General features: G+C 42.6%; 3 protein-coding genes across 3 annotated transcripts; 1 reads left to right on the forward strand and 2 right to left on the reverse strand.

The window, feature by feature from the left end:
• Positions 1-741: 741 nt before the first annotated feature.
• On the reverse strand, positions 742-4,049 carry LOC130384310 (cytosolic sulfotransferase 3-like). Its single transcript, XM_056592436.1, has 8 exons — positions 3,940-4,049; positions 3,470-3,608; positions 2,985-3,113; positions 2,603-2,703; positions 2,194-2,320; positions 1,983-2,080; positions 1,602-1,776; positions 742-859 (listed from the first exon to the last, which is right to left on the reverse strand). The coding sequence occupies exons 1-8, from the start codon at positions 3,964-3,966 to the stop codon at positions 744-746; spliced, it is 912 nt and encodes a 303-aa protein (XP_056448411.1). The 5' UTR covers positions 3,967-4,049; the 3' UTR covers positions 742-743.
• Positions 4,050-7,746: 3,697 nt separating this feature from the next.
• Positions 7,747-17,265, forward strand: LOC130384237 (WD repeat-containing protein 46-like). Its single transcript, XM_056592349.1, has 14 exons — positions 7,747-7,848; positions 8,107-8,289; positions 8,407-8,487; positions 8,687-8,802; positions 8,887-8,974; positions 9,522-9,583; positions 9,697-9,801; positions 12,759-12,909; positions 13,167-13,402; positions 13,845-13,998; positions 14,096-14,243; positions 14,906-15,096; positions 16,073-16,186; positions 16,287-17,265. The coding sequence occupies exons 1-14, from the start codon at positions 7,795-7,797 to the stop codon at positions 16,413-16,415; spliced, it is 1,812 nt and encodes a 603-aa protein (XP_056448324.1). The 5' UTR covers positions 7,747-7,794; the 3' UTR covers positions 16,416-17,265.
• On the reverse strand, positions 15,113-19,319 carry LOC130384288 (beta-1,3-galactosyltransferase 4-like). Its single transcript, XM_056592414.1, has one exon. It carries the CDS (start codon positions 18,896-18,898, stop codon positions 17,777-17,779), a length of 1,122 nt encoding a protein of 373 aa, XP_056448389.1. The 5' UTR covers positions 18,899-19,319; the 3' UTR covers positions 15,113-17,776.
• Between the last annotated feature and the right edge of the window lie 3,509 nt (positions 19,320-22,828).

The following is a 22,828-nucleotide window of genomic DNA, read 5'->3' on the forward strand; positions in this document are numbered from 1 at the left end:
CATCTATTTGAAATACGTAGTTTGATAACGTGTTGGTATTTTGTACTGCTATTTGAGCCAAGTTAATCTATGGTCATTTTGTATTTTGATTACTTAAAGGTGTTGGCCGGTTTCTTAAGACCCAAGAAAGGCCAACCAGACACTGTTTATCTACCAACATGTAGAGATCATCTGTGTCTTCTGTGTCCATCACGTCAATCATGATGCAAGAGTAGCCTGCATGGTCTTCAAACTTTTGTGCAGAACTGGGCATTCTCCCTCTATTGGACGGGGTCTGATTGGACGGGGTCATTTGGCTAGGTAAGGCTGAATAGCTGTTAAACCAGCCATCTCAACAGACACTCAGGGAGAGATCACAAGCAAAATGACAAAACGTCTTTCAACAACACCGCCCTACATCCTTTTAGTTGGAGGTGCTCAGAAAAGCCACCGAGGTGTGTGGCCGCCACCCATGCAGTGTAGCCACCGAAATTGCTACAGAGTATTGTAGGCTTTTTTCTGAGCATAATGTCATTTATATATATTTTTTTTGTACACAGTATATAATTAAAAACAATGAGACACATTTTTATTGTTGAGTGCGGATGTTTTCATTATTGACAAACACACTTTCGATTGACGATTATGGCTAGGACTAATATAAAGCCCAACAAGACATTGTTAACTATGTCCTTTTAGAAAGATCATACATATCCTCCTGTCACTCAGGTTTAATCATGATATGAGAGTAGCCTGGCCAGACTTCAGACTATAGTGCGGAACTGCAGTGATGCATTCTTCTTCATCTTCTTCACATAGTCTTCATCGAACTGTTCATTCTGGGCTAGGGTGAAGTGGTTTTTCCAGTCACCAACCTTCCCTGTGAAATACAATGGCTGTGTTCAAAATCGTTCCCAATGACGGATATAGTGCACTATATAGGGTGCTCGCCATTTTGTAGTGGTGTTCGAATTCTCAGTGGTTAATTTCGTGCACTTATATAGTGCACTTAAAATACCCAAAATTTGAGTGTACATACGATGTTCCCTACACATTACTCCCGTATACCACAATGCAATGCGGTCGTGTTTTCCGGAAGAGAAGAAGCTGAATAGCCGCGAAAACGAAATACATTTAATGGAGTCTCCGGCTGTGGTAGAAATGTCAACAATTAATTTGGGAATTAACATAGAAAATGTAACATTCAAACATAATTTAAAAAATACCTTGAACAAGGAAATGTAACATTCAACGTCAATACAACCTCCAGCTTTCCTTGTGAGTGCCTGGTTTGTTTCATGATATGGGCGCATCTCTCTGCGTCACACAAATACCCGGCGCATTTACTGACGCAATTGAAGTTTAGAAATGTTCAGCGCAGTGTCAGAATTCTCGTTTGTTCGTTCCCTATATAGTGCACTATATCATGAACACTACATAGGGAATAGTGAGTGAATGAATAGGGAACGATTTTGAATGCAGCTAATGTGTCAGTCAAAATTAAGGACATCGTGAACTTTAACCTTTAAAGGTCTCATGTCATGCCACCAGGTGTGGGTGTGATTAGTTAATCACACACACCTGGTGGCATGACATGAGCCCTTTAAAGTTACAAGTCTTACCTTTTCTCATGAAGGGAGAGATATTAAAGTCCATTTCGTCAAATGATGAGTAGTTGGTCATGTCGTTCTTCTTCATGTTATCAAACTGCACGAGATGTCTGATCTGTTCCTTCTCTGCGGCTGTCGAATTTGAACCAAGAAAGGAACTCAACTTGTCTATCTCTCGTCCAGTGTCCTACACACACACACACACACACACACACACACACACACACACACACACACACACACACACACACACACACACACACACACACACACACACACACACACACACACACACACTTTAACCCTACATCTTGACCACAAGGTTCTATTTTTTCATTTTGGGAACACATACCCCTGATTAAGAACTGCTGCTCTTACACAAACACTACTTACCTCAACCATATCTTCAAAGAACATGTAGTGGATTTCAGGATGGGACTGTTTCCTCTCCCACCAGCCAGTCACATGATCATACCAGGATCCAAATAACACTAAAATCAGAGAGGAATCCATCAGAAACTTCTAATGAAGGTGAAGCAGAGAAAAATGTAGGCCTGAATTCTGTTGATTATGTATATTTTGCTTTAATGTGTGATGTACAGACTCTTTCCGTCCATGAATCTCTGTAGGTAGCTGTTCCACTCTCCTGGCTCTGGTTGGCATAAGTCCATGCGGTCAAAGTGGAAAAAAGACACTGCATTGTCTTTAGCATTACGGGCCACATACACTACCTGCAGAGAGAACCCCCATTGTAGGCATTTACATCTCTGAAACAATATTTGTAAGGTCTTTATTGGCAATGGCATCCTTTGTAAATAACTACAATGATATATCAATATACATATGAAATATATCTCAAAGTAATTATCACAGATTTTGATTGAAATGTCATTAAAAAATATATTCAGAATACACAACACCGCTGTACAATTGTGCACAATTTACTAAAAATAGGGTGTACAAATGTACTTAACGCCGACCTTCAGCTTTTATACTTAAAATAAATACTGTACCCTGCATTTCTGTTCCCAAAACGACTTTGGAATCATCTGGACCGGCAGGTGAGTTTTGATGAGACGAGGAGAAGAATCGAGACTGTCTGCCCGATCCGTTCCTGAATGGGAAGATGAACCATTAACTCATCATTAACTTACTTATAGCACTCACATTTAATACTTCAGTGTACTGTGTACTGTTCACTTTTGGGATATTTTGCTCACAAAAGGCATAATCTACTTCTGACCATATCATTAAAAAATATCAGTATCATATGCTATTTTAAAGAAGTTTTCCATAATGAATGTGAGTTACCAAAATATTATAGGGAAATAGAAAAATGTTAAACAATTTTATTTTTCATGAGAAGACTGACATGGAAATATAACACAATCTCACCAGAAGGATGGTTTGGGTACTTCGACTCCAGGAAAGGTACTCTCTCATGAATAGGGGTGGATGTCTGACGATCTGGCTGTGACTGGGAAAAATACAGGAGATCAAGAATGTAGGAGACCCATGTAGTTCCTGAGAGAGAGAGAGAGAGAGAGAGAGAGAGAGAGAGAGAGAGAGAGAGAGAGAGAGAGAGAGAGAGAGAGAGAGAGAGAGAGAGAGAGAGAGAGAGAGAAAAGTGTTAATCTTGAAGAATTCAGTGTCATTCTCTTTGGAAAAACTATTGGCCAGTACTTTTATATTTCCAACAGATACAAAGTGACGCAGCCTACATCCATTTTGTCATAATACCGCAAATACAAGAGCATCAGTGGACCGAAGGCCTTGTCTCATTCGGTGATAGTTACTTTAAGTAACGATGACAAAAATTACAAAAACGTGCATTTAATACACTCAAAATCTCCTCAACTTCGATTGTTGGGCTCACAAACCTGCTTTTGGGTACGTCGCGATGAGGATATCATCTGATCTGGCTTGGAAGTTTTGAACTTTCTCCCAGTTGTCTGTGAAAGAATGAATCATTGAGACTCCATGGAAATCAAATAGACTCGGCCGAGGCGGCGTCGTGGTCTGAGGAAAAGTTGAGCAAAATAAATACATTGATAAAGAAATTGTATGGATGCATATGTGATAATATCTTATTTGAACAAAGTTCTACAATATTTGACATATGCCTGACATTGTTGTCTGGGTTTTTACATTAGGTTGAACATAATTGTTTGAGATATCCTACAGGTTAATAATTGTAACTTGACTTTAGAATAAACAAGGCAAAACTATTGTTAGATCTGTTTGACCTTTTAGATAATATTAAACTTTTTAAAAACAACATTTTGAGAGAATTCAAAACATTTCTGTAGAAGTAATTTGTTTGGCAGAAAACCAACAATCAAAGCATTACCTTGTCTACCGGTATGTCGGCTGCCATCGCTTCTCCTTATTGCAGTGTTTACCCTCTCTGTGTTCTGTGGGTTCTGAACATGAAATCCCTTTCCTTTCCCTTTTTTTATTGCACAACTGTCGCGTGCCGAGCGGCTGTGTTAATAATTGAAGGTGTTGGGCAGCGTTGGTGGGTGGAGCAGGGCAGGGGGAAACTCCATGTACCACCTTATCTATATGCATGTTGGCCGCCAGTGCATACTGCTGCAGTGTTTCTTGCACGCCTGTTGTTTTCTTCCTCAGCGTTTGCAGGTTTTTTATCATTGAAATCCCTTTGCTTCCCATCTTCGGATTAAACAACTGTCCAACTGTGACAACAGATAGTCAAACTCTGAATTATAGCGATGTGACTCTGGGAACTAAAGGTATCTAGCCGTTTATATCGGCTGAGGAGAAGGTGGGGTATGAGATATCATGTGTCAATCTAATCAAACAAAACTATAATCCAACAAATACTTTGAGGGAGAATACAATTTAATGACGCAAAAAAAAAGTAAAACACAAAGCTAGCAAACAAATTAGTTTGTAGGTGCTGTTGTCTTTCCCAAAGATACACCGTGTTCCAGTTGAAAAACAAATTAGTTTGTAGGTGCTGTTGTCTTTCCCAAAGATACACCGTGTTCCAGTTGACAAACAAATGAGTCTGTTAATCATGAAAACTTGAAATTTTACATTTTTGTCAGACTTCTGTGGGCCTCTGCTCCCAGGTGCCTGACCTTTAGTTTGCAGTCCTTCGCTTTGGAGTTTTCTTTTCCAGGAGTGCCTTCCCATAAGCTAATGAGCTCTTAGTATTCAAGTGTAAATAATCTTAAATACGTATACGGATCATAGGGAAGTATTGTACAGCAAAAGGAAATTTGGCAGTAAATTAGAAATCGTAGAGCATATGCTGTTAACCTGGGAAAGGGAGAGATTAATGGTGCAAATGAGAATGAACGGGGTAAAAACATTCACCATCCTGTGCCGGCCATTGCCATCATTCACGATCATCTTTTTTTCATTTTTACTTTTGTCCTGTTGACTTTCTTCATATTATCAAACTGCAATAGATGTCTGACTTGTTCTATCTCTTCGTCTGTGGAAGTTGAACCAACAATGGAGCACAACTTGTCTATCTCTCGTCAAGTGTCCAGGCACACAGACATATAGACATACACGCATACACTTTAATTCATAATCATTGCTCAACCCTACCCCTCATTGCTCAACCCTAACCCTAACTTTTAAGCCGACCCACTACCCCTACCCTTCTTCCCCTACCAAACGGGACAACCCTACCCTGTGACGTCATCGGTAGTCCCTACCCTGTGACCTCATCATTAGTCATCATAAGTCAACTCGAAATGCATGACCCCGAACCTCCCCGTGACCCCCTAGCAGATAACCAGACACCTGGTAATGCTACAAGAGACAGACTGGCTGCCATTGTCTCCGGCAACGAGCAAGCCCCATTGTAAAGGTGTATAACCTGAAATGGTATTTATATCATGTATTTTGTAATTGGCATGCTTAAATAAAGGATTTTTTTAATGCTACAATCTGTCCCTCGTAATATACCATTTATTTTGAATGTCACTTAGCTACATGTTAAAGGTGGTATTAGATATGAATCGGTTAAGAACAAGAACACTTTAAAGAAGAAACACTTTATTTCCATAAAGACATAAATATTAAAACCTACGATTCCATGGACCCTATACCATATATATGTTTGAAAGTAGGCAATGCCTCTTTTATGGATGGCTTATTTTAATTAATAGAAAATGAATGCCTTAATGTTAAATGAATATTAACTGTATCTATCAGATTGATTCATATCTCATCAAATCGCACCGGATCGTTAAACATTGAATCGAATCGCATCGAATCGTTCCATATTAAAATGTATCGTCCCTGGATCGTATCGTAGCACATGTGTCATGGTCTGTCTGTTTCCCTGTCTTGTTTTGGTGTTTCCTTTTTTACTTTGGTATCTCTGTCTTGTTTCTCCCCTTGTCCGGTCAAGTTTCCCTCCTGTGTGATTACTGCTCCCTCCCCTATTGTCTTTCCTTTGTCCCTCGTCGTATCATTGTAGTTTGTGGTGAGTTGTGTCCTGTGTGTTACCTGTGTTCCCTGTGTTACCTGCGTCACCTGTGTTCTCGGTGTTCCTTGCCTTTTGCGCTAATAAATTATCCTTTACCCGAACTGTCTGCTATTAGGTCCTACCTTCTTGCCTGCCACCCGCTAACCGTGACAACATGTATCTAGATGCGTATCGGATCGTCCTATAAAGGAGAGATGCACCGCACTAATAAATAACATACAAACAAGAACCAGTGATCTCATGGAACTAATATTGCACATTACAAAAAGGCATCAACCATCACATTTTATCAATAACTTCGGTCGGTTTTTTAAACAACCAGTGGGTGGTTTATCTTTTTATTTTCCTGGGGGTTTTAGGGCTACCAATGCAGAAGAGGTGCTTGAGGTGATGGTGATTGGCTCTGTGATGGCAGCGGCCTCAATGATCTCCTGAAAGAAAACAGATAAGAAGGAATTATAACTGGGTTATATGGCCACATCTTACGTACAATATATAGTGATTATTATTTTTATATATATTTCTACCAAAAATACACTGGTTTATAAAAAGAAACAACATCACATTGATTCACCATTCTCCAGGCTAATAAGCATTTTTAAAACGAATTATTGCATTACTTGGCATGGGATTAAAGTTTATCTTCAATCTGGAGTCCCTAGAACATGGAACATATGGATATCATACGACATGAGCCCCCGGTCCACGGCCGGGCTGCGGATCCCGCGGCGTGATTATTAACATAGAAAACACTTACATTTGTGGTCTTCCATACTGTCGCATCTTTTTCGCCCGCCATCTTGCCTATAGGATTTTTCTTGATTTTCCATTTTCTCGCAAGGTATCGTGGGAGCATGTCACAACTGGAGCGTTCTCAGTTTCTTTGAGTGTGCCCATCGAAAATCTCAATTTTGAAGGAATGTTAGCCCTCCCCCTTACCCCTTACGCTACCTTTAAATGGCTTTTGGACATGGCTCCACGGTAAGTGAATGAGCAACATTTTCCTATGAGCAATGAAATTGGACAAGGCCTTGAGGTATTAATCTCGAAGAATTCTGTGTCCTTCTCTTCGGCAATACCTTTGGCAGGTGCTATTATCTTTCCCAAAGATACAAAGTGTTCCAGCAGACAAACATTTTGTAATAGTACTGCAAATACAAGTTAGCAAATACAAGTTAGCAAATACAACATTAGTGGACCATAGGCCACATAGACCATCATGTGTCAATATATCTAACAAAACTATAATCAAACAAATAATTTGAGGGGGATACAAGTCAATGAAGCAACAAAAAAAGAATAAGTAAAACATATAGCTGGCAAAAAAATGAATTGGTGAAAACTTGGTCTTTTACATTTTTGCTGCTCCTTTCTTCCCAGGGGTGCCATCCCATTGGCTGAGAAGTATTTAAGTTTAATTCAGCTTAAATACGTTTATAGGTCCTTGCGAAGCATTGTACATGCAATGACATTTGCCGTGGAATTACAAACCGTAGAGCATATTCTGTAACTGTGTGTTAAAACCGGGAAAAGGGAGAGATTAATGGTGCGATTGTTGCGAATGAGAATGAACGGGGCAAAATCATTGACCGTCCTCTGCCAGCCAGGCGCCCTCACTCCAGAACAGCAGGGGCGGCAGTGCGCCGATGACGTTGCGTGACGCCGCCTGTAAAAAAAACAAAGATGAATAATACATTGATGACGTAAAGATCTCTCTGAACATACACAATAAAGATGGCGTCGGCGGAGGTAGCGCTGAAACATACACACGTGGAGAAAAAGAAAAAGGTAATTGACAAATTTCTAACCATAATAAATGCTCCGCTAGCTATATGAGCTCCGTACATTGTCAGTTATTGATAATTTTTATACTACACCACTGAAGCGAAAGACCAAAAGTGATCTTAGCATTAGCAATGGCTGCGCGTTTGAAAATGTAGGAAGCTATTTATTTAATCTTAAAGCCACTTGCGTGACTCATAACAGTGATACAGTTTCTTTCTGTGCTTATAGAAATATATGATTCCACTTTGTTTGTACCGACAGGTTTCTGAGCGTTACTGGCAGGGCTCTGGTGAGGAGAAGAAGGATGAAGCCCCGGGTGGATCTCACGTGCCGGGGGACCAGCCAGCTCCACTGGGCAGCCAAACCAACCAGCAGACCAGGGCTTCAGAGAAGAAGGAAAAATATAAAGCGGCAGGAAGACTTGGAAAGAAGGCCATAACAAGGGTCTGTCAGTCTGCGTGTGACGATCACCATTGGAATACTAGGATCATTGTGATCACATTAAAGATGTTTGTTTCGTCTCTATAGCTGGCTAATTGCTGATGTTTTTTTTGTCTTCAGAAGCCTGATCCCTTCCCAGGATCTGCACCAGTTCCTGAGGAGAAGCGGCTTAAATTCCGGAGGAAAATGAAAATTGATCAGGTAATGTCCTGTCTTTAATATTTGCACTTTGTAATGTTCTGTTGTCCATCTGTTTTGTGATTTTCAACCCATTTCAGTTATTTGAACTTCCATTCTCTATATATGGGAGGCGTCTTTATGACTGTCAGTGAATGCTGACCTCTGCTACCATCTAGGTGGACACAACCGGTCATTAATGCACAGTATTTCTGTCTTCTAGCTTCCTCAGCATCTCTCTAAGCTAAGGCGTGTTGTGGCTAGCTCACAGGCTGAGGCAGAAATTACTGAAAAGGAATCTGCCCGACACGACCAACTTCTTCTCCAAGAGGATGCTGGGTAATCTCTCTCGACGACTACAACTGATTTTGAGTCTTGGAATATGTTTTTCCCAACAGTGATTTGACCCTCTATTTACTCTAGTTTTCTAGAAGGAGATGAAGATGAGGACACGTGTACCATCTCCCAAGAGGATATTGCTGATGCTGTGGATATAACGGCTGGAGCCAAGGTTGGGCGCCGTACATCGTTGCAGCCATCAGAATGTCATGTCATGTGTTCTATTGAACGTCAGTTAATTAATGTTGCCGATGGCACTGTGACTTTGCCTTCAAAAATTCCTTAAATTGTGCAAGCTCACCACTTCGCCTCGATATATTGTTCTTGAACTAGCCTGGCATGAACAGCCAGTCTCTAACACTCAGTTATCTGAGTTAACCGAGCAATGTAGATGGTGATGAAACAGAGCAGTGCTGTTAAAGATTTTATAGAATTGCTTAATTATAATATTTGTGCTGCGTTGGGGATTGTTAGACGTAATGGTGACGTTTTTTAAGACTGTTTACTCTGGAAAAAATGAATGTGTTTCGCTATAACTATCTGGATTTAGCATCCGACTGGCTGAAGCTCATCCAGATGCAAAGTAAGGTTCTCTGACGCCACCCCTCATCAAAGACGGTATCCAGTCTTCATGAGCGAGGCAAATACGTGCTGGCTGTGTTAGGCTATCTGTGTGTCATGAACACTTTTCATTCAGCTAATTTTCTTCTCCTTTCTAGTATTTTAATCTAAACCTATCCCAGTTTGGGCCTTATCGTTTGGATTACAGCAAGACTGGACGGTTGGTATTAACGACTTTAAGCATGAAACAAGTTATGAAGTTATTTGAGTTGTTTGGTAGATATTTGTACATTAATCCTGTTTTCCCTGTTGTGCTATTTGTTCTGTTTGCAGCCAACTGTTACTGGGTGGGAGGAGGGGGCATGTGGCCTGCCTGGACTGGCAGACTAAACAGCTGCTGTGTGAGATCAACGTGATGGAGACTGTCAATGATGTGAAGTAAGTCTGTCTTATAGAGCTGGCCCCAAATATTCAGATGAACCAAACTGTTCTTTGTTAGTGTTTATTAGGGATGCACCGATTGTGAAATTCTGGGCCGATACAGATGTTTAAAATAGCAATTTGGCCGATGCCGATACCGATGTTTTTGTTGTTATTTATTCCCCCTTTTGTGCAAGGGAAACAAACCCTAACCCCCCACGCAGACACACACCTCGTATACACGCACACACATTGACACAGGGAGAGGCTTTATGATTTGTGTGAAATCAATCTGTTTATTTCAACAACTGCGCCATCAACATTCAACATCAAAATTATTTCAACATGGGCTTAGGCAGATAGGCCTACATGCGCCGAAACAGATCGCTATTTATTTTACTGAACACAGCCTGCATGACGGTGAACTAGACACGTCTTTAGCATTTGGAAACTATGGCCAAAAAAATAACTTCATACGGTGTCTTTTTAAATTTTTATGTTTCCAGCATTCGTAGTATTGATCAGCTGAAAAATAGTCCGCCAAAGACGTTGACGTCGGTTAGCAACCGAGGACGCTTGTGGAGTGATACGACCGAAAAAAACGCCCGCGTGCATGTGTGGTTTGTTTACAAAGAAAAGTGAAAGAAAATGTCTGTCATGTGGGAGTATTTCACTGCCTCGGAGAACGATCAGCGATATGCTTGTAAGTTTGTAAGACATGTTCCAGTGACATTTCAAGAGGAGGAAGCATTAAACATGTAAACATCGGCCACGTAAACATCGGCCACTGCCATCGGTGGATGTCATGAACCTGACCTAGCCTGGATCCGCCCGCCTACGTACTTCCGTTCGATTTTCATTTCCCTTCAGTACTACCCCTGGGTTTGCGGTATATTCACGGGTTTTCTCCGGCCCAATTTTGCCGGTCCAATCAGCAAATAGAGGGAGTGGCTCAGAACAATGACGTTGAGGGTGTGCGCTAGTTTGAGTTGTAGTCAAACGTTAGTGATTGATTATGGCAGATCGTTTAGTTTTAAACTCCAACAAACACCCGCCTTCAAGTGAGTTAACATTTGTCAATGGAGAGGGGCCAGACTCTGTGCAAATGAAATGAAGTAAAAGAGTCTGGTAGGACAAGGCTCAACCTGGGGCCTCTACGAATTCTCTTATTTGTATAGGAGATTTCCCTTCCTAACGAGATGACCCGGAAGTTCTTGGAGGAGAGGTGGTTTGATTTCTTAAAATGCTTAGGAAAGGAGCCTTGATGCGTCCTTTAACCCTCCTTTAGCATTGGTTACTCCTGAGCAACTTTTACGAAATGAAAGGAGATGGTGGTATCCTATAATCCTTTATGGCGGTAATATTTATTGCAACATGCCACCGACGAAGTTGACCGTCTCTACGTGAAGACGCAGTAAAGCAGAAGAGAAGAAAATACAATTGATGAACATGGATAAAAATTCCAGAAACATATTATTTGAATCTAAATTAATTCATTTATTGCTGGTTATTAAGCACACAATATACACCGTTAGAAAGTAAAATGCAGACTATACATTTAAGAGACTACTGGGGGCAGTTAATTTCAACATCAACATAAGTTGAGCCTTTCTTTTTTTTTTCGCATGTGAATTGGGATTCAAGTGGCCTAAAATATTCCGGTTGGCCAATTCCGACCTAAATTATTGTCAGTGTTGGCGACATCCTGATTGAAATCAATACGTCAAGAACGAATGGTTCGAAAGAGCGCTTGTTGTAGTCCAACTTCAGAAAACTGTAGTTCCACGCTAGAGGCGCTGGAGGTCAGCAATACTCACGCAATGATGTCGGTTAGGAAAAGCTGAGTCGAATTCATTTTAAACAGTGCCGTCTTTTCCTTTGTTTGAAAGGAAGCACCTTTTCATCTCTCCATGACCCAATGACGTTTTCCACAAAGCTTAAGCAATGGAGGCATAAAGGTTAGGAGATTTGACTATTCGGCAGCAGTTTGGCAGCTCCGGCGGGGGGAGCTCGGCGGCAGTCCGGCAGAGAAAGAGATTGTACCCCCGGAGATGAGCTGCCGCCGAGTTCCCCCCACCGGAGCTGCTCGTCCGCTGGTCCACAAAATCTTAGCTATGCTTTGATTGGAGGGGAGTAGGGAAGTGGGAGGTAATATTCAACTGTGCCTCCTTCCTACGTAGGAGGAGGCGCCGCAACTGACTAGCTCGTTTGGTAACTGTAGGCGGGGTACTTTCAGAAATGCATATCTCACTCAAAAAATCATGTGTGGGATAGGAGTGGGAAAAATAATTGATTCTCGCTAGAAAGATTCTGTCTCGATGCAGATAAATTAATAATCAGTTATTATTATTTATTTATTTTTTTGCCTGCTGCAACATTCTGTTTGCCAGAAAGGGATATTTTTTGTCATTTTCATTTTCATATTTGACAAAAGATTTCTCTCATAAAATATTAGATTAGTTAATTCATCTGTTGATGACTTTAATGATCATCACAAAAGTAGGAAGTGATTAGCAAACTCTTGAGCATCCCAGATGTATATATGTATTTTGGAAAATCATGCATGGGAAATAATTGTTGGAAAAAAATTGTTGCATCGATAATCGCTTCAGAATCGAATCGTTGACCTCATAATCGGAATCGAATCGTGAGGTGCCAAGAGATTCCCACCCCTAGTGTGGGAGCACCAGAGACCCAAAACAACACCCCAAATCCCAGGAAAAGTGTTGTTTTCATATGTCCCCTTTAAATGATGTGCATGTTTACATTGTTTATTCCATTTAGACTTTTGTTTAAATCCCTTCACTTGATTTAAGCCATTTAACGTTTCTTTATGTCTTAATCTATGTGGCTTTATTAAAAAATATTTTCAACCTCACTTTATACTACAGCACTCACCGCATTTTCTGCAGGAAATGCATTTATTAGTTTGCTTTGTTATTGCATCAAATGTTTTTTTATATCCTTCAATCCAGATGGCTCCATAGCGAGGCTATGTATGCGGTGGCACAGAAGAAATGGCTGTACATCTATGACTCCAGTGGAATCGAGCTTCATTGTATACGAAAATTCAACGATGTTCTTCGCATGCAATTTCTCCCGTACCACTTTTTGTTAGCCACAGCGGTAAGTTCACATAAGAAAATATAAAAACACAAAGACTACCATTGGGTCATTAATTCAGCATCTCTATACGCCAACCTCTTCACTTTGAACTGAAAGTGTTGTGGGTTGTTGTATTTTTTACATACAGTCCCCAGTCAGTTCAGTGAATTAAATCTCATGGGCTATATTCAATCAATACTATATAGCTGACTCAAATAAGGCCACCCATATGGGCTTTTCCTGCTTTCATCAAGCCATCCATTGGTTTGTGTCTCTAGAGCGCAACAGGCTTCCTGCAGTACTTGGACGTGTCCGTTGGGAAGGAGGTGGCGGCCGTGGGCACCAAAGCAGGCCGGCTGGACGTCATGTGCCAGAATCCTCAGAATGCGATCATCCACCTGGGCCATTCTAACGGCACCGTCACCCTCTGGTCCCCCAATCAGAAGGAAGCGATCGTCAAGATGCTCTGTCACCATGGTGGTGTACGCTCCGTCGCTGTGGACAAGACTGGCACGTACGTAAAAATAAAAATGTATCTCTTTAGGGCAAGATACTTGTTCCTTCATAAGCTTTCGGCACAACTATATCAGACTGCAACAATACTGTGACATCTAGCCAACAATATTTAAATTTACAGTAAAACCCGGGATAATTTGATCAAAAGCACACTCTTGCTCCTTAAGTGTAAAAGGTAAAGGGGACACGAAGACGACCTTTTTTTATAGATGCATATATGAATGGGCTTGGGCTAGTAAAACTAGCCAGGCTTTAATTCAAAATACCAACCCTAAGTTGTTTATCATTTGAAGCTTGTCTCAAGCTGACTTCAGCCTTGCAGCAGTGTACATCTGGTTAGAGAATTCCAGCCCTGCGTTTGTATTATTCTTACCATGTGTGACTTCCATTGTTGGCCACTAGAGAGCAGCCTTCTCAGTTGTTTCCTGTGCCTCCCTTAGTTATATGGTGACGTCGGGCATGGACAAAAAGCTGAAGGTTTTTGACCTCAGGTCCTTCAAGCCCTTTCAGTCCTACTTCCTGCCTGCCGGGGCCTCCTCCCTGGCTCTGAGCCACAGGGGACTGCTGTCGGCCGCCACTGGAGACATTGTCCAGGTCACTTTTAACATCTTTCATAATGGGTTTTTGTATGCATGGATTTTTAATTTTTTTATTCAAGATGTATTAATGTCATGTTTTAATGTCCTCGCAGGTCTACAGAGACGTATGGAATACACCAGTGAAAAAGCCCTACATGGCACACAAAGTGCACGGAGCGGTGTGGGGCCTCCACTTCTGTCCCTATGAGGATGTCCTTGGGGTGGGCCATGGAGAGGGCTTCACCAGTATGCTGGTGCCAGGTCTGCAGTGAAGCCACAACACTACAACACAGTCCCTGATGTTCAAAATATTGGTTGTACTCTGAATGTGAAATCAACCGGATATGGTTGGCTTCTTCATGCATTGTTTGTGGTAGACACCTTCTGTTGCTGAAATAAGTGAACCAGTACAGTACGTTATTTGGGCTGCAGTTATACTGTGTGGATATCCGAGTCCCTGATAAACAGGAAATGGCTGATTTCCTGTGGGAGGCTGGTTCAACATAGGTTGAACCAGCCGTTTTGGTGATGGTCTATGTGCCCCGATAATTGACTGCACCTCAGTTGAGTCCAGAGTCCAATCAACCGGACTCGGGCCATGCGAGTCTGCTTTAACCAGCCATCATCCACACCCTCCAGACACAGATTATGTATCTAATGTAGAGCAGGTGATGACGCCCAATAGATTAGGCAGGTAACCTGGAATTGGTTTATGGTTGACTAGCCACCTGCTGATTATGTGTTTCTGAGAGCGCTTTGCTTCTTAAAAATAATAATTGAAGGAGGGGAGCTGTCAAATTCTGTCTGTCTAACCACATTTCCCATGTCGGTTAAAGGTTTTTGTTGTGAACCACAGTCACCACCTTATCAACTATGCTGCCTCTGTCAACAATAACTAACATAAGGATACGGTCGTTGTTTAGGTGCTGGTGAGCCCAACTTTGATGGGCTGGACTCGAACCCATACCGAAGTGCCAAACAACGGCAAGAATGGGAGGTCAAGGCCCTGTTGGAGAAGATACAGCCAGAGCTGATATCCCTCGATCCAGGAAAGCTGAGCCAAGTGGACTACGCCACGTTCAAGCAGAAGCATCAGGACAAAGTCAAACTCCTGGTCAGTAACTCGCTGTATGCAGTGTTGGAGTAACGGAATGCATGTACCGGCGTTACGTATTCAGAATACAAATTATAACTAACTATTCCGTTAAATTCTTGGTATTTAGAATACAGTTAAATTGTTGAAATCAATGGATTACATGACGATACTTCTGTTTCACAAGTTTATTCGTGCTTTCACACTAACCGCATTTAGTGCGCACTAAACAAGTTTGGTCCCTTGGTTTGGTACATTTGCGTTGGTGTGAATACAACCACCTCACTTCGATGCGAACCAAATCAGCCGGCCTAGACCTCGCTGAACAGCTGGTCTCGGTTCGCATCCAAACGAACCCTGGTACGGTTCGCTTGAGATGTGAAAGTGAACGCACCTCAGTCCGATCCACTTCCAAAAAGCATACACCCCTTTGGACGTACCAGGCACCTGCTCAGCCATTCACATTATGGGAATTATTGTCTGATTAGCAGCAACTCCAAGACTAGCAGCATATTGTCAGACCGTCGGGTGAAAATGAGTCATGGCTCAAGCCTCAACATGGAGTCAGCACCAGGATGAGGGAGGAGTTTGACCGGTTCACAACTGTATGAATCAAATCAATATCACGAGTGCAGCCCGCTGGATAGCCATGATTATTTACTTTCACAGACGTACACAAACATACCCTTAGTCTTTGTTCCTCTACAGCAAATTATATAATATAGTGCACTTTCAGGGAGACGTGGGCCTAACACATTCAGCCAGTTTGAACAGAAGAACACACCAGAATAGGTCTATTTAGTAAGCAGGATTTGATTCCGCATTCCTACACTTATAAAATGCAATTCAATGTGGAAGTACTCCAAGTATTCAGAATACGATACGGAATATATTACATTTTTGGGTATGTATGGATACATTTTTAAAAGTATCCTACCCAACACTGGATGTATGTGTGAAATAATTGATGTGTTCTAAACTCTGTTACCATACCTAGGGCTACGACCCACTTGCCAGAGATAAGTTCAAGCCCCGCATGAGGAAGAAGGGCAGAAGTTCCACTGGAGGGGTTATAAGGCGCAAGAATCAAGTGGCTCACGAAGACAAGAGAGTAAGTAGTTCACAATGCTGTTCAGATGCTGTTCATCCATCTGTACATTCTCAACTGCTTGCTGAATATTCATATTTATTTATGTCCCGCGTCTACACAGGAGATCATCATTACAACTTTGAAGGAAAAGGCAGAGTCTGCAAAGGAAAGGAAGAAAAAAAACAATGGGCAAACATCTGCTGTGCAGAGATCTGCTCTGGACCGATTCAAGAAACGGGCGGCCCCGTGAGGTCCAGCGGACGGAGTCACCGTTCGACTTTCCATGAAGGGCGGGTTCGCATTCTTGTCTTCCCACTCGAGACTGTACAATATGCCGCTTGTTCTCGCAAGGACTGTTCATCGCTGTCGCTCATGTAGACATGGTTCTTATGGGTGCAAAAGTTCCAACTCTTCAACTAGGTCCCCTGTCTAACCCAAAGCCACTTCATTGATTCCACAAACCATTTAGTTATTTTCTGTCTTGCTTCAGGAAAGTATGTAACCACATGGCTCGAAGGGTAAATTCGCACACTCTGCTGCCATTTAGTCAAGATGATTGCCAGATGAGTTATTTGTACTGCATCACTTTTTTTTTTTTTTTTGAGAACAATGTGATTGTGATGCAGATAATTAAAAGATTCTCATGAAGCAAGGACTTCTTGTACAGGCAGATTCAAGTTCAGCGAACCTTCCAACCATTGCATCCATAAATAAACATTCACATCCTGTTTTTAAAAGCACTTTCAAGTACAGCGAAAGAGAACATGTTTATTGAGGGCGTTCAATTCCTGAGGGTTTTTAGTGACTAAATTCTTCTCCAATACCAAAACGGAAGTAAATAATTAGTCTCGAAATAATATTAAACACAAATTCGTTCTTCAAAGTCGAGATTGAACAAGTCCGGCGGTTAATTCTTAACCATTTCCCCTCCAAATAAACACTTTCATGCATTGACTAGGACTTTCTGTGTTTCATAGGCCTACTATAAGGAAATTGCCTATCATGTAGGCAAGTTTTATGACACCGTCACTACCCAATTTTATTTTGGAATTCAAATAGGCTAAGTAATGAGGGAAATAATCGTAATTGCGTCGATGCCCTGCCTTCTAGATGTGACTAAATATAGAGGTATATTGAGTTGGGCTTGCTGTGTCTGCATGCATTTGATAATAGATAAGACTTATCTCCTTATCCGTGTTTTAAGCAGTTAAAAGATACAACTGGACCTGTGAAGTAGCCCCCTTTGGAAGCTATGAGCTCTTTATATCTGCATGTTGTCAGGCCTACTGTTTCGAAATCTATGGTAGGCTATGGCGTTTGAAGCTACACTGATCAGTGCCAACAAGCTTGTGACTAAAACTACACTACTTAGTTTAGCCGGACGAGATAGAACACCGCCAAAAAAAAATAGGCTACGGTTAAAGTTAATTTAGTTAATTTATTTTTGCAATTCAAGTTATAAAAAATAAAGTTTGATTTTCTTAGTGCAGTAAGTAGGCCTACTTTATTTTGGCAGCCAACTATTTGGTTGTGCTATTCACAGTAGGCCTACGCGAGATAAAGCCCTGCATCCAACATGTATTCTACGCAATTCTCTCCCAAGTCACACGTTCACAGCCCCTGCTCGATGCCCAAAGCGTTCCCAATCAGGGCCCGGAGTTTGCAGACCCCCAGAGAGGCGCGCACACTTATCCAAGAGCAGGGGTTTGGCGAATGGATGTCCGCCCAGTAACCCAGCATCTCCCTCGGTGCGATGTGGTGGACGGACACCATGGTCTGGTAACAGCACCGGCCGTAGGGGACTGCCGGTCCGCCCGAGAAGAGAGGACAATGGGAGGGCAGCACCCCGGCCGTACGGGCACACAGCCCCACGAACACATCCTCGGGTGGCAGAGGCGTGGACAGGGGGGAGGCGGCGGCTGCCAGGGACACTTTGAGGAGCGCGGAGCGGGATAGTACGTATGCCGTTCCGCTGCAGTAGTCTGGAAAGACGGGGGGAGGGTATGCTCCGGCGGGGAGATAGTGCTTGCTGTCCGGGTCCCTGTCCGGAGCCACATGGAGATGCACCCGGCCTAGGTAGAGGTCTCCTTGTTCGTACGGATTGCGGCTCCTGTTAAGGTAGTGAAGAAGTGCGCTCGGATTGAACAACACGTCGTCATCCACTTTGGCCATGAAGTGAGCCTGGGGGCAGAACCGGCGTGCCCATCCCAGCATCGACAGGGTCTTCAGGGTGAGGTTGGAATACGTGTCCTCGAAGCGCCCCTGGATCAGGTCTCCTCTTAGCCGTGCCTCCTCCACCAACAGCTTAGCCAGTCCCCGGTCCAGAACCACACCCACAATAAACAGGGTCATCACCCGGAGGCCTCTCACCTCGACCTCCCCACCCCAGGTGTCCCTGATGGCCTGGCGGGCTTGCTGATTCCTGGGCGCAGAGGCCACTATGGTTATAAGGTATGGTTTCGCACGTTGGCAGACGAGGGGACTCGGCATGAGCAAGAACTCCTCTGGTCTGGTCGGGGGGACGCTCTTGGGCGGGATAATCCTGCCCTGCGATGCCTCCACCAATGTGTCCATGTTCATGGAGGTGACCCATAACTCGATGGAATCGACGAAGAGCAGAGCGACGAGGGCGCACACCACTAGCGCCAAACAGATGAAAGGCAAAATCCCAAACCTGCTCCATCGTTTCCCAAATCGCGTGAACCTGAACATCCAAAGCCCCCGTCCGACCATGACTGCCCGGCGAACTCCAAGATGCGAGGCAGGGCTCCAGAGAAGACGTTGTGGACGGAGCTCAGCCTCCCTCTCGGTCCGGTGCACGCAAATACAACGCTAATGTTCAATCGTCCCCCCCTCGTGTCTCTGCATTGCAGCGTTTGGTTACCCTTTAAAGAGAAGAGGACGGTGGTGGTAGCGGGCGCACTGCTGCTGCTGCATCACTGTGCAGAAGTGCAATAAAACAAGGCAATAAACAGTCGAAAAAATGGATGTAGCCGCCCCAAGCTATAGCCTAGTATGCCATTAGTTTCACTCTGGCATTTGAATAGGCTGAATATTGACAAAAGAACCGACTATGCTGTAGAAATAGAGCAATGGATAATTTATTTATTTTATTTAGGTCAAAAGCGGTAGCCTATCAGAGTTCGTCACGCTCGCAGCCTACATGATGGCCTATGTGACGGGAAATTAGAAAATACATTTGTGCATGCCGTTGGTTTATGAGATGTTGATCTAGCCTATTCATCTCGTTTCCATGCGCATTCACCCCGCGACAGAGTGCCCAGGACGGGATGCCCCTGAGCGCTATGGGCGGGATATTCTGGTTTAATAATCTGTATTTCATATATTGTGGATGAGTTCTGGGTCTGGAACATCTCTGTATCAAGCTAAACTGAAGCTGCAACAAAGGGAGACACAACGACAGCAGTAGCGGTTCCGAAGAACGACCAGTTCTCCTTCAAGCAAAATCGTGTCCCCCTTAATGTCGAGTTTAAAAAATTGTTTATGATTTTTTTTTTGTGTGTGTGTGTGCAAATGATCGTACACCGACGTATAATGATGCATCGATGTTCATTGCAATCTAAAAATATTTTTTCATAATTAAAATTAAAAAATATACTTTAATTTCATTAAAGTTGCAATCAATCAAATGTAATTATAACCAATTCAGTGTCATTGCAATATACTTTACTGAGGGGTGTTCCACATGTCTGCAGTGGTAAATTATACGTTATTCTAACCTGTATAGAACAGATGGATTAACATTACCATTAACCGTATTAATGGAAAAAAGGACCCTTTTCTAAAAATCCCTAGCCAAAGAACTACTGACGTTGATTAAACAGGTCTCAAGGTCCCCGAAACTGACCCCAGCCGATGTTATCAGGTAAACTCAGCATACCTGCACATACAGTGAGTGTTCGTCATTGCAATGACTAAAAGGATATGAGGTGTAACACGTCATACACAAACACAGTTTTGAGAAGACAACTGCAGGCCACATGTAGACATGAACAAGGAATTCAACGAGGGTTGTTGGTTTCTTTCACATGTTTCAGAAATTGCTTTTTTTACATTTCTTCTATATTTATTATCCTTGTTGTTGTATTCTTGTAATGTTGTTATTCGTTTCGCCCCCCTCGTCTGTTAACTGGCAGCTCACAGGAAGAATGAGACCGTAAATTGTGCAATGCATTAATCATGTCAACCTGTGGATGTCACATTATTTCCTGCAATTTAATAAAGTTAAGACAGAGGTCTTTATTATCGGAGCAAAGGTCCAAGCAGAGAGAGTCCAAGCCCCTATTAATTGGAATTTTAGGACCTTAGGACATCACAATCTGTGAACCTTAAAGGTCCCATGACATGCTATTTTATGTATTCTTCAATATAGGTATTAGTGGGCACCTAACAAAGTATTCAAAGACGTTCCCGAAATTCAGCCGTGGTGCAGAGTTACAGCCACTCCGAGCCAGTCGCACATTGAGCTTCCCCCAAATGCTCTGTTTTGGTGTCTGTAGCTATAATGCAAATGAGGAGGAGCGAGGCGGGTCAAGCCACGGTACCATGCGCTCTGTTTACAGTGGATGTATTGCAATGGTGAGGCGCACACAGCCTTTAGCCGTGTTCTGTAAATATTCTAGAACACACGGGAGTCCTGGAGCTCTATACCTACATTTGATCATATAGCCTACATAGATATCTATATCATATAATATATATTATCACGGCCAAAAGCTGTGTGAGCCGATATTATGAATCTCAAACGACCGCGTTGGGTTCTCCCACGTTCCTGGTTCTTCCACGTCCACATCAATGTGAAGTAGACTGAACCGCGACAACGAGTCTCGTTGTAGAAATACCAGAGACGAGAGTCCGACGTGTTATGCGCCATAACACCAAAAGCAGAACAGTTATCCAAATAACAAGGAAGTGTACAACACTTGCGTTACCGTCCTGGAGCTCTATATCAAAATAATATCATATAATACATAAATATCTATATCATATAATACATATTTTCATGGCCGAAAGCTGTGTGCGCCTCCAGACGATATTATGAATCACAAACGACTTTGTCGGGTTCTGCGACGTCTCTGGTTCTTCCACTGGCAACCGCACGCTGCCTGCTGCCGGCTGCCCGCTGCCGGGGATGGTGCCTCGCGGCAACCGGCGGCATGTCGCAGTTCATGTACTTCAGCGAGTCAGAGCCAAATTTCCTTTCCCCCAATTCCTTCTCAACCATGGCTCAGATAACCCCCACGACAGTCTGGTTGTGGAAATACAAGAGACGTCAAAGAACCGACAAGAAACACTTGCGTTACAGTGTGTGTATTCACACACACACATGTGGCGCTCGCACGGCCGTGTCTCATTGGCGGGCCAACGTCTCTGGGCGGGCCAGGCAGAGTAAGGGGAGGAGCTTAGATGCTTGATGATGTCCTTAATAAAGACATTCCAAATCAGCGCGCTTGAGCCTCCGTTTTTTCAAAGGCGAGCAGAACAGCTAGTGCTCGTTTTACACCAAACGCAATTTTTAGCCACTGGGGGACCATAGGCAGGCTAGGGGAACTCATATTTATGTTAGAAAACCTCATAAAGTGAGATTTTCATGTCATGGGACCTTTAAGACATACCTATTTAGCTCAGCATACTCTAAATCCATTTTATTTAATTTTATTGTACCGTTAAGCACCTTGTAATGCAATTTTGCGCGAAAGGCGCTATATAAATAAACTTTGGCTGATTGATTGATTGATTCATACAGATACATACTGACAGCTGCTAACTCTTCTGCATCAATTGAACAAAAGGACATTCATTTTACATTTCTATAAAAAGCTCTCGGTTCTCTATTTGAGCTCAAGGTGTGAATCTGCAAAATCTGTTGTTAGATCTCATTTGACCTTAACTTGCTATCTGCCGCTGCGCCTGCTCACAGTGCGACAGACTGTGAGCTGACGGACCTATAAATGACACCCGATCAACGCCAAGTAGATATTGACACGTGGCTTTGTTAACAATCATTTAGCACTAAAAAAACTTTGCAACAGGTTTACTCGCAGCTGAACAGCTGGTTGGGTTAATTTGACCCATCTGATGGCTCCTTAATAGACCAACTGCTTCCATTTCCCGCCCTTCATTGTCAAACTTTCTGGATCCAAGAAAATTGCCCATATTTTAGTTTGCTGCTTTCATGGGAGCCAGACCTCTCTCTATGGGAGCTCAGCTCCCACTGGCTTCCACCTGCATTTTAAGATATATATGCAGGAATCTCTCGTGTTGTAATGTAATGAAGGTTAATTAAGGGGGCACGGCGTCTGTGCAAAGTGCAAGTTAATGTCTAACGTTACCGTTTCACTCCTTATCTTTTTCAGTTAATGAACGATTTTTGGCTAATGTTCTGATAGAGTATACGAAGGAAGGTGTTCTTTGTAATAATTGCAAAAGTGTCATGCATAATACGAGTTTGAGCACTTAGTTCAAACCAACCTAGCATGTTGTGTCCCATAGTTTGCAAATTATGGGGCTGAGTTCTTTTTTTTAACCCAGAAGTCTTTTACTTTTGAGTGTGAAAATCACAAGTTGTCTTTTTTAAAAAGCACTTGATTACTGTTGAAGCCATGAATTGTAAGGTCTGCAGTATGCCTCTATATTGAGTGA

The sequence above is a fragment of the Gadus chalcogrammus genome, chromosome 1 (assembly GCF_026213295.1).
Source record: "Gadus chalcogrammus isolate NIFS_2021 chromosome 1, NIFS_Gcha_1.0, whole genome shotgun sequence".
In the NCBI taxonomy this organism is placed as follows: Eukaryota; Metazoa; Chordata; class Actinopteri; order Gadiformes; family Gadidae; genus Gadus; species Gadus chalcogrammus.